The sequence below is a fragment of the Pelodiscus sinensis genome, chromosome 3 (genome assembly GCF_052426305.1).
Source record: "Pelodiscus sinensis isolate ZL-2025 chromosome 3, ASM5242630v1, whole genome shotgun sequence".
Taxonomy (NCBI): domain Eukaryota; kingdom Metazoa; phylum Chordata; order Testudines; family Trionychidae; genus Pelodiscus; species Pelodiscus sinensis.
This window is the reverse complement of record NC_143054.1, coordinates 78,449,692-78,461,927: the sequence shown is the minus strand read 5'-3', so window position 1 is coordinate 78,461,927 and position 12,236 is coordinate 78,449,692. Positions and strand designations below refer to the sequence as shown.

Below are 12,236 nucleotides of genomic sequence, written 5' to 3'. Positions count from 1 at the left end.
CAAATCTTGAGGTACCAGGGCTCAAGCACCCACACAAATTAAGCTGTGGCTCATAATATGCATGAGGTCACACTAGGGGAATACTGGAACGGTTGACAAAGGCTTCCTTTGTCGACCGCGGTGCGTCCAGACTGCCCACAGTGCCGGATCAGCTGATCATCGACACAGCGCGGTGGCCATTTTGATATAAATGAAGACATTTTCTATGTCTAGTAAACGCATCTACATGGCTCTGTCGATGGAGCCATGTAGTCTAGTCATACCCTGATGATCTGGTGGGCCCCTTCTGGCTTTAAACTTGATGACTTGTTCTAGCACCATGTTTCTCAAAATCCTACTCAATTAGCTACAGAAAGAATGCAATATAATAAGTGTCTGCTGAACTTTACTATTCTGCCTAACTTCAATAGTGGCATTAAAGTTCACTGAGTATTGCACCCTGTGCTTGTTCATATTGAACACCACGAATATAGAGATGATTGGAAGTTTTAGTTTGAAAATAATGTATGGGCCAGGTTCAGGTCTGTAACTGAGGATGGAATTTGGTCCTCTCTCTTAAAGGAGGCTTTTATGCCATGATCCAAATGGTCTCAACCAGTGTTTCTTAAACTTTTGAAGACCGAGGAACACCAAACAATATTTTTTTTTTTTTTTATGAGGAACACTAAGGATTTTTTGTTGAGCAAAAAAAAGGTCACCTATCCCTTTAAGGGTGGCCATTTTGAACTCTGTTGTTCTCTGCGGCACACCTCCGACTGCCTTGCAGCACACCAGTGTGCCACGGAACACAGTTTAAGAAACAGTGCTCTCAACTGTGTTGCCTTCCATGTCTTAATTCTTCAAGGCACATGGTAAAGTAGGACTCGTGATGATCCTTAATATTGCAAAAGAAAACCAATTACTGTTGTGATCTAACTGAAAGAAGTATACAGCAATTTATTGTGGTGCAATGTGCATTTAAAAGAATAAGAATTTCTGTTGGTTTTCAGACCTTTTGTTTTTGAGAGGTAAGAAGAGGTTTCTGTCTGAGTACAGATTCAACATTTTTTGGACTGTTTAGTTTAATGAGACAAACAAGTGATATGATAAACATTTGAGACAAAGAATGAACAGTACAAATAAGAGTAAAGTGAAGTTCCCAATTTACCTTTCTTGTAATACATGAACAAGAGGACAGCCAACAAAACTGATAGGCAACAAATTTAAAACTGGTAAAGGGAATATTTACCAGTTATTAGTTGTAACAGGATGCCACATTTATATGGACAATGACGATATCCACAATTACACTGAGTAGAATCTTTTAAACAAGTTTTTAGATGGGTTATAATCCCCCTGCTTTGGAATAAACCAAATTTGAAAATGTGGGAGTTAAGCCCCACTGTGGATTGGTAATTCCATAATTGTGCTCTATGGGATTTCTGTAGATTTCAGGACAGGATTTCAGACATACTATATTGGTGTAGCTGGATAACTGGCAATTCCTATTTTCCTGTGTGCTGCCTTACTTAAGTAATCCTGCCACTGGAAGACATGGGAGTTGCAGCTGAATAAGGAGTTCAGGACTGAATCCTTCTTTATCCCAGATATCTTACAGCATGCACACGTGTGCACAAGAGTGTGTACACATGAGTACTCGCACACACATGGGCACTTCTTTATCCATGATCTGAACATCTAATTCCATAAATCATCTTACGTGAAAAATTTACTATTTTCCTGTAAAAATGTGGAGTATCTTAGGTCCAGTTCTAGCTACCCACCCCACATCCTCTAAATAAAATCAGAAAAACACTGCAGCTCACAGAAGCTTCCACATGACTGTTTAACTTGCCTATCTGCTCCAGTAAACATTATGAGGTTGATTCTCAAAGACTGCCACTAAAATTCCACTCTACTGATTTTTGCAACCTAATTCGTTAGGCTTTTAGGGAGCGAAGCAGGGGCAGAATGATGTGACCCAAATTTATAAAGCGGGGTAATTTGCAACTACAGTGTTTCTTGCATCTAAAATCCATTTTTAACTATAGATTGCAAGTATCAGATGGGGGCAAATTATTCTTATATAGACTTCAAATGTTCTGCACCATCAGAGTAAAATATGCAGATTTAATAAACAAAAATGTGAAGAATTTTATGAATAGTAAAGTTTTCTATCAATAAGTCTCACCCGAGGACTCATCTATCAAGCTTCTATAGCTATTTCTGTAACAATTAAAAATTGGTGTGTTTTGCAAGGATGTTCACTTTTTGTTTTTAAGAACAGACATGCCCTATATTCTGCTGCACAAACCAGTTACTAGAATAAACTACAGGGCACCTTCAGTCACTGCACTTTTGACATTAGAACAGTTATTGTGGCCATTTCACTTTGGGAAACCAAGCCAACATTAGAATTGCATTTTAACTTCAGATCAAATGATATTTCCAATTATTATAAACGTGCTCATGCAATGTATTTTTGACACTGCTTTTGTGTCTGAGTATTTTTAAAACAATAACTACATAAATGATTATGATTTAGGACAAACTTAAAAATATGAAACTAACTCATGATCCAAAGCTCACTAAACTCAATGGAAAGACTCCCATTGCCTTCACTGCACTTTGGATTAGTCGCTAACTGCATAAGCCAATGATCCTGCTGCCGCTGAAATCAATGACCAAACTTCTCTTGACTTCAGCTGCTCAAGATATAGCCACCTAACAAAAGTAAGAATTGTATGTCTGCCTCCCTGTGCATGGGTATAAAGATACCTGCCTGACCACACAAAGCAAATATAATAAGATTCTGAAGCAGAACCATGACTCTTATTTTATAGTGCATTATTAGTATCATCTAATTAAATTCGTCCACCCTCACAGAACTCAGACATCTATCTGAGGGAAACTGCAAATACACAATAGTAAGGGGTTGATAATCAAACAGACAATGCATATGGAAAGGTAAAGGGAAAAGGCAAAACGGAAAGAATCAAAATATATTTTCTTTTTTGTTAGCTATGAAATGAACCTGGAGCTAGGCCTGTGTAGGGTTACATCTTTCTTTGACTCTCTTACCTTGTTTCTCTTGAAGTATGCTCTTCGGCAAGCTGCAAAGCACTTCTCACTGCAGAAGCATTTCACTTCACTTCCCATACTCAGGGAATAGCGCTTGATTCCCACTTTCTGGCACCAGGCACACATTATTTGTACATTTGACACATCATCTTCTACAACAAAAATATAAAAATTATGTTTATATCAGATGGAAACACCCAACCAGACATCTACACACTCAACCTCAGAACCCTGTTACAGTGACTGTCTTCCTCGCTTTTTGTGAGCAGAGCTAAGCATGCCTGTGATTAACTACTTGGTTCCTTAGATAGCTGGCAGCCTGTGCCAATCAGGCCAGAAGAATGGCAGAACTTCTGAGATGGATGGAAAAGATTAACTTAAAAAATGGGGTATCACTGAAAAACTCTGGAGGTCCTTAAGGCTTTTTAGCATGTTTAAGAAAGTGCATAGTTGTATGTATTAAATGAGTAACAAATACTAGCGACTGATGTGACTAATGCTGTGACATTCCCAATACTTAAAATCCATTATCAAGAGCCTCAGAGATATTCTGCTCAGCAGCTAGATGATAAATTACACATGGAAAATACCGTATCAGAGCAATGTAATGAGGCCCTTTATGAAACAGGATTCTAAATGGGATGAGAGGAAGGAAAAGGAAATGCCCCCATTTGGATGTTGATTCCAAATAATGGATAGAAAAGAATGGGAGAAGGTTTCCCCAGAGTAAGAGAGACACAAAAATACATATTTGAGTAAGAAGGGAGATGCCTAATTTTGATACTAAAATCTGCAAAGTGATTCCTCTCATGACTGAGTATAATTTAATTCACCAAGAGTTTTCTCACCCTGTTTTGCATTTTTCTGACATGTAAGTGGAGTTTCAACTTTTTAATGTTTACATTCATTTTGGTGTAATTTCCCTGAAATTTAGGGTGATAATTTCTCACATTCATAAGAAAGTGAGTGCAGCTTTCCCCGCCATTTTCCACACCTTAGTCCTCATTCTCTTTCCAGAATTCCTCATGTCCCTATTCTAATTTGACACACATTTTTGAGCAACCGCCTTATACCAATGTAATCATTTCTGTTCTCTAGACCCTCCAACTTCTTTCCCCATTATATTCTTTGGTACTAGCTCTTTGTGCTGTTACCTGTAGTTGCTCCTATCTATCTAGACAAATTCCAAGACTATTGCTTTTATTGGATTCAAGTTCAAGAAAATTCCCTATTAGACTTAAATAGCACTTTCCACCTTCAAATCCTGGCAACCCTACCGTGAGGTCAGTATATTCTTATCACCATTTTATTGAAGGGGAAACTGAACAGTTAAGTAACTTGTACAAAGCAATACAATAAATCAATGGCAAAACTATGATTTAGGACTAAGGATTCTGTTCTTATACCCAGTCCATTAGACAACATGACTGTTCTGTCACTGATATTAACTATTGTTTGATTTCACTGGGAAAGGGGAGAGAAATCCCCAAAAGACTAATTGTTAAAGCAATTTGCAGTGCAAGAATGGTGAGAAGTTCATGGTTCAGAGAGTCTGCCATACAGTCATCCCATTTCCCTATAAAAGATTTGTTTTGAAGCAACACTGTCATCATTCTGCAAAATTATTGGCAAACTAATTTTAGTAGAGTGATTTGTCTCCTTCCCCTGGCTATCATAAGTCGGAAATATGTGCTGCATTTTATTCACCTTAGCAGAATAAATACTGCCAGTTTAATAACTTTTTTCCTGCCACAAATTGTGTTGTGATTTATAGTTACAAATACAATTGTACAACGTAAAAAACTTGACCTTTTCGTTTGACTCACACTGTACACCTTTAAAGCTATATTTAAGGCCAAGCCATAATTTAGATTTGTGTTTAATGTACTATAATTATGACATTTTAGCACTTACTCTTTAGAGTGGAATTTGCCAAAATCTCGTAAATGTTCTAATGTATCTGACATCGAAAGAAATCAAAATACTTTGGGCCAAATTATAGCCAACCATGCCTGGGTTCAAGAAGCTCAAGCTGGGAGCAGTTATAATTTTGGCTGCAAGATGCTTTTGAGTGCAAACTGGCAAAAGGAGCTGTCTAGTGTTGTCACGGCCCAAGTCCTGTCCTGTGAACCAGAAGAGCTGTATTGGCAACAGTACTAAGCACACATATTCAAATGTGAATCAAGGAGCTCCTTCTGTCATGTTCCCCCAGAGCCACTGAAGGAAGTGTGCCTTTAAAAGGGCATTGTTTCTGGGACAGTCCAACTCCTTTCCCACGTTGGTGAACCTGTTTGTTTTAAAGGGCATAATTTTGTCCCATCGAATTAATCTGGCAAGGGAAGAGCTGGAAAAGTAATAAAAACAAAAACCTGTCGCACTTGAAAACAGCAGAATGCAGCCTTAAAATCACTGCTTTTGATATTTTCCTCTACCAATTAGGAGTATTAACTCTTAGATGGTTCTACAAGGCCTGAAGACAGAAGAGATGCAGATGCTCCCTGTTGCAACAACTTTGGTCAATGCTAAGAAGAGCTGAAAGGGGGAACTCACCAGCAGAGCTTGCTTTCAAAGTGCTACTTGCTGAGAGGAGCACTCACTTCCAAAGTAGACAGGTTCTATAACAATGTTGACTTAAAGAATGAGCACAAACCAAAAGAGGGGGTTGAAACTATTCCATAGAGTAGGCCACATCTTTATAGAGAGAACGTCTCTTGAACCATGGACCACTCACCTACCTGTTTGTGAACAAGCATTCACTCGCTGATGATCACGAAGATCACAGATCCAAACATTTACAATCACATAACATCCTGGTGGCAACAACAGCAATTGCTTCCATGAGAACAGTAATGCTGGGGTGGATCAGCTGTACTCTGTTTTTCTCCAGCCATGCAATTGGAGTAATGTTCCCTCATACCTCCTTCTGGAGCCATGTAAGGCTTTGCATCCAGCTCGTGGCATCTATGCTATTGTCTTCTGTCCTAAACAAATCTCACCAAAACTAGCTAGGTACAAGATGAGGGTATAAGCTTCATCCCATAAGATTGTGGTAAAATACTCCCAGGTCTGAAACAGCAGTGATGAAACTGTGCCCCAAGGATATCTGAGGCATGCCCAAGGCCGTACCTAGGATTGCCAGATGGTCTCCCAAAAAACACCGGACACCTCCTCGCCCCTGCCAGGCTTCTGTGCAATCACAGGCTCCCAGGGCCAATGGCGGCCCCACCTCCCAGCCTGGGACTCCCAGCCACTGGCCCGGCCCCAACTAGGTTTCTGAAGCACCCAGAGCAGCAATTGCGGCCCCGCCTACCAGCTGGCACTCCCCACCTGGTAGCGCTCTGGATGCTTCAGAAGCCTTGAGAGGGCGGGGGGAGTGGCTGGGACTTCCAGCCACTCCCCTTGCCCCGGCTAGGCTTCTGAAGCGCCCAGAGTGGTGATCGCAGCCCCTCCTCCCAGCTGGGACTCCCAGGCTGGGAGGCGGGACCGCCATCAGCACTGAGAGCCTGTGATTGTGAAGAATCCTGGCGGGGGCAACAGGAGTGGCTGGGAGTCCCAGGCTGGGAAGCGGGGCCGCCATCAGAGTCCCAGCCACTCACCCTGCCCCCGCCAGGCTTCTGTGAAATTACAGGCTCCTAGCGCCGATCGTGGCTCCGCCTTCCAGCCACTCTCCCCGCCCACGCCAGGCTTCCGTCCGGTGCGCAACCAGAAAAATCAGAAAAATATCGGACAAAGAGCACAAATACTGGACTGTCCGGTAGAATACCGGACACCTGGCAACCCTAGCCATACCTTAAGGCACAATCTTGCTCTAAGGGTACATCTAGACTACAAAACTTCTGTCGACAAAGAGCGTCTACACTACATTCGGTTCTGTCGACAAAGCAAGCTGCTTTGTCGACATGGTAGTGTAGACGCAAAGGACAGTTTACATGCAATAACACCTTCTGTCGACAGAAACTCTGTAGACAGAAGGCGTTATGCCTCGTAAAATGAGGTTTACCAGCATCGACAAAACTGCTGAGTTCTGTCGACGTTATGTTGACAGAACTCAGCGGTAGTGTAGACGCAGGTATAGTTTTGTCGACAAAAGTCCACTTTTGTCGACAAAACCCTGTAGTCTAGACACACCCTAAGAAAGCAAAGAATGTATTTTTAACTTCTCTTAATTAAATTTACCCAGTGGAAATAAGTAAAGGAATCAGTGCCATATAATCAACCAGCTCTCCATGGACCACTATTTCTTCAGCTTTGAGTGAATACGGCTGACAGATAAAGGTATACAGGATAAAATCAGGACTAGTGCAGCAGCAAGTGCTTACATAGAAGGATATGTGGATGAAAGCTGGGGGCCAAGTTAAAGTTCCTGATTTACGTACTGATTTTCCTCTTCTTCATCATCAGTGACAAGTCTGTACTAAAGATGTGAAAATATATAACAGGAACCTTACTTGGCAATGTATTAACCTTAGTGATTGAACAAGTACAACAGCCAATAGTCCAACCACTTCTGTAATTAAAAAGCAATGACACTGGGAAATCAAACAAAAAATATAATTTAAGGTTTTGTATAGCAAGAACCAGAGTTGGAAGGGAAGGAGGGTGTTTTATTCTAAAAAGAAATTGGAATGCTCCAAAAACTGTGCTTTAAATCTTCCTTAGAAAAAACTTAAAGGCTGTGTCTAGACTGCATCCCTTTTCCGTAAAATTGATGCAAATTAGACACATCGCAATTGCAAATGAAGCGGGGATTGAAATTCCCCCCGCTTCATTTGCATAAACATGGCTGCCGCTTTTTTCCGGCTCGGAGCTTTGCCGGAAAAAAGCGCCAGTCTAGACGTGGATCTTTTGGAAAATAAAGCCTTTTCCAAAAGATCCCTTATTCCTCTTAAAAAAAGGAATAAGGGATCTTTCGGAAAAGGCTTTATTTTCCGAAAGATCCACGTCTAGACTGGCGCTTTTTTCCGGCAAAGCTCCGAGCCGGAAAAAAAGCGGCAGCCATGTTTATGCTAATGAAGCGGGGGGGATTTAAATTCCCGCTTCATTTGCAATTGCGGTGTTTCTAATTTGCATCCCTTTTACGGAAAAGGGATGCAGTCTAGAGACAGCCAAAAAAAACAACAAATAGTCTGGTAGCACTTTAAAGACTAACAAAACATGTAGATGGTATCATGAGCTTTGGTGGGCACAGCCCACTCACTTCTTCAGATGACCAGAGGTCAGGTTTTCCATAACTTTTTTTTTAAATCATATCTTCATTTCACACTGAGACTAAATCCTCCAAAACTATATTTACCAGATATTGGTCTTCTGCAGTGTTCCCTCTAAACAGCAAGGCAGCACAGTTACACAAGTGATTAATCAGACCTGCCCAGTCAGTCTGCTCTGTGCATGGAGCCCTGAGCCTCTGACTGTGCAGGGCTGATTAATCACCTGTGAAGCTGTACTGCCATGCAGTTTAGAGGGAACACTGGTCTTCTGTTAGGAAAAAGTATCAATTAATAGTATCTAGTGAATTCAAGGAGAAGAGTTTAATGTGTTCAGCTGGCTTATCTACCCTCAATCTTTTCCAAGACTCATTTATATGATTACATTATGCTAGGTCTACAACGAACATTTTGCCAGTATACTTATACCACTATATTATACTGACAAAGTGTTCCTAGTGTGGACACAATGTACACTGCCAAAACTGATTGTGTATCAGTCTAGTTTATTCCAGACCCTTTGTGCAAAATATGCTATCCTGGCAAAACCACCGTTTTACCAGTAAATCTGTGTCTACACTTGTGGCTTTTGGGCATATAGCTTTGTTGGTCAGGAATCACACCTTGTAACACCCCTGACTGACACAGGTATGATGGTAAAGCCTGTAGTGCATCCTATTTTACAGTTGGTAACGAAGATAAAGTTTATTTAGGCAATTCTTCGATTGTGTTATCACCTATAGACTAGTCCCTTAAGAGCCATACCTGCAAGGTGCTTTGCACCTCCTTAGAGGTGCTGAGAGAGACCAATATACTATACACTGAGCACTTATCATAGGCATTAGATTCACAGGCATTAGACAAGCAAGTTTTAGCACACGGAAAAGTAAGCAGTAACAAGTGAGTTTTCAGCAGAACATTCAGACTAATGTTTCCTATAAACACACTAGGTATTAGAACTACACATTTCTTTCATTTACTGCTTGAAATCTCAATTTCCAGCCTCTATTTTAGTGAAATCTCAGCTCTGCAGAAGAGTTATTCTGGGAGTTCCTATGTTGTATTTTTCTGCCCCTGGGTTATGTCATTACATGTTGAAAGAGCGCTTCCTGCAACTGCTGCACAGATAATGCTTATAGACAACTCTTTATGGTTTTTAGCTTGTGTATTTTTCATAATGAACAATGCAATAAACTCAGTATATTTGCAGTGTTAAATCATGTTCCCAAAGGGAGAAGCTTGTATAACAGGATAAAATTATCACATTATAATAACTAAACACGCATCAAGCTAGAGCATACTTCAATTAATCATCAAAAGTTTGCGCTGTCTCGAGGTCTTAATTAAGCAGAGTGGTGTTTGGGATTTTGTGTTGGTTGGTTCTGTTTTTCCCTTCAAACTAATATGAAGAAGTTATAGAAAATTGCCCTTCTTAAAGCCACTGAAAAGCAGTTGTTGGCGAATCCTGTTATATGTAGTCATAATATTGGTGGGGAGAAGAGGGGACAGAATGTAACCAAGAAGAATAAAAGTAAATCTTTCCTTACAGCTCTAATTCATAATCCAGGCAAACCGGCAGGGCCTATTGTAGTAGCGGGATGAATTCCTTAACATTCTTGTGCTAAATCCTGCTTGTTTTACTCACTGTTTATAGCTACAACAATGTAACAGTGATATTTTAAGTTATCTGATCTGCACTTACACTCTAACTTTATCTCAAGAGTTTGGGGAAACTAAACGCAGGTAATGGCCCTGCAGATTATAGTGGGTTGGCTCTAGCAATGAACTTTGTGCAGGTGGTCTAAAGGTTTTCATTTCATAAACTCCTTCAGCCTCATGCAGCCTGGAGAATTTACAACCTGCTGAGTTTGTAAATTCTTTTAACCTGACCTGTTTTACAAGAAGAGTTTATAAACTGGCTAGAACGATGCAGTTCTGGCACTGAAAGTGTGATGTCTGAAGGAGAAGTAATGTAGGGAAGCTGGAACTTAAAAGTTACACCTTCAGGGCCTGAATAAGCTACAGAAGAGGTGTTTGTGCTCCAGTGCTGAAATGGTTACACCTGGAGGAAGGGTAAGGAGAAGCTGTAGCTGTGATCTGGTACAGAAAGAGCTACACCTTCAGGGAAACCAATGGAAGAAGAGGGAGGGAGGGCCAAGAACTTTGGCATTCCCAGTCCTTCCTGAGACCTCTTTCCTAGCCTTTTGTACTCCTTTCCACTCAAGCCTTTCAGTAGCAGTACCTTTCTTCCTTTCCTATGTTTCCCCACCCTAGCTTTCCTCCATGCTCCACCTACAAGCCAGAAGCTTGCACTTGAAAGGAATTTGTAGCCTACCTACCTTTAATGAGCACAAGTGATCTCCTACTACATCCTATACTCCCCGGCTACGTCTAGACTGGCCCCTTCTCCGGAAGAGGCATGCAAAGCAGGCAAGTCAGAATAGGGAAATCCGCGGGGGATTTAAATATCCCCCGCGGGATTTAAATAAACATGGCCGCCGCTTTTTTTCCAGCTTGGGGAAAAGCCGGAAAAGAGCGTCTAGAGTGGCGCGATCCTCCGGAAAAGGGCTTTATTCCGGATGATCGCGCCAGTCTAGATGCTCTTTTCCGGCTTTTCCCCAAGCTGGAAAAAAAGCGGCGGCCATGTTTATTTAAATCCCGCGGGGGATATTTAAATCCCCCGCGGATTTCCCTAGTCTGACTTGCCTGCTTTGCATGCCTCTTCCGGAGAAGGGGCCAGTCTAGACGTAGCCCCCTGGCTGGGAGAGAACCATGAATTTTATTTAATTCACCGGGGCACACAGTCAACCTTTCCCCCCTTTTAAAGACTATTTTTTGCAATGAAAAGGATGAAAACTTATCTTTTAAAGAAATGAAGTCTTAGATTCGCTGACATCTAAATGTTAACAATCAAACCTTATTAGCTGGACTGGGATCTGACAGAATGTGCATAATGGTTAATTCTGGAGATCTCCAACCCTACAACACTACTTTCCACTGAGAACAAGAGAACAATCAACTAAAACCAATTTGGACTTTCCATACCAAGCAGCTTTGAAATATTCCCAAGAATGTCAGATTCCTCCAAAATAATTTTCACACTTGTATGTTTAAAATGTCCTGTCTAAAAAAGATCTCATTTAAAAAAAAAAAAAGAAATCTGGAGGTTTTTCTAGGGCATCCATCACCACTGTATCTAAGCACTGATCCTTTGACTAGATGACATGCTTCACAAATTTCAGGTGTTGAAAGCAGCTTTATAAAGCAGTTATAAGAGGGAAATCAGAAAAATGGCTTGTAATGGAAAGCCCATTACAACCATAGCTATGGAATCACTACAGTGACTCTATGTTTCCTTTTGAAAGTCAATCTCATGAAGTAGGAAAAATGATAAAAATATTGATAAAATGGAGTGTCTCCATTCTTTTAAAAAGTTGTTTTGGGAAACCACTGCTTCTTTCTATTTTCTATAGTGCAGTTACGAGGCATATTCTCATACATAGCTCAATAAGAACTGAATGCACAACACAAATGTAGACTGGCACGTGGGCAAGATTTAAGCATGCAAGCACATACGCACAGATTATGAGAAGAGTGTGGGAACACCCTTCTTATTCATCACATTCTATTACAGTGCATGTGCGGACTTTATGATTTTCTTTCTAGAATAAAGAAAACACACTCTGCCATCCAAAGAGAGCAAAACACATTGACAGTAGAGCAGACTGGTAACCAGTGGCATGTTAAAACAACATAAAAACAATCTATTATCACTGTAAACTAGATAATTACATATCTGAAAAAATGAATGTGGATAAACAACAAAGACACTCATAAAAGCTACATGTACACTGATAGAGAGTAGACACACCAATATGGAAACAGAGAAAAAATTCAAGTGGGAATAGGATGCCTGTTCACACTAAACAAATATTAGCTATAAAATACAAAGGAAGTAAAAACAAGCCATGA

General features: G+C 40.7%; 1 protein-coding gene across 3 annotated transcripts in view; it reads right to left on the bottom strand.

Annotated features, from left to right (window-relative positions):
- The window catches only part of SOBP (sine oculis binding protein homolog), a 145,261-nt gene that overhangs the window by 112,488 nt on the left and 20,537 nt on the right, over window positions 1-12,236 (bottom strand). For all 3 annotated transcript variants that reach the window (XR_012902619.2, XM_006123170.3, XM_006123169.3), the window contains exon 4: window positions 3,061-3,212. Coding sequence is in view for 2 of the 3 variants with exons in the window: in XM_006123170.3 (XP_006123232.1) it covers window positions 3,061-3,212 (152 nt within the window). In the remaining variant the exon portion in view is untranslated. The remainder of the gene's footprint in view (window positions 1-3,060; window positions 3,213-12,236) is intronic.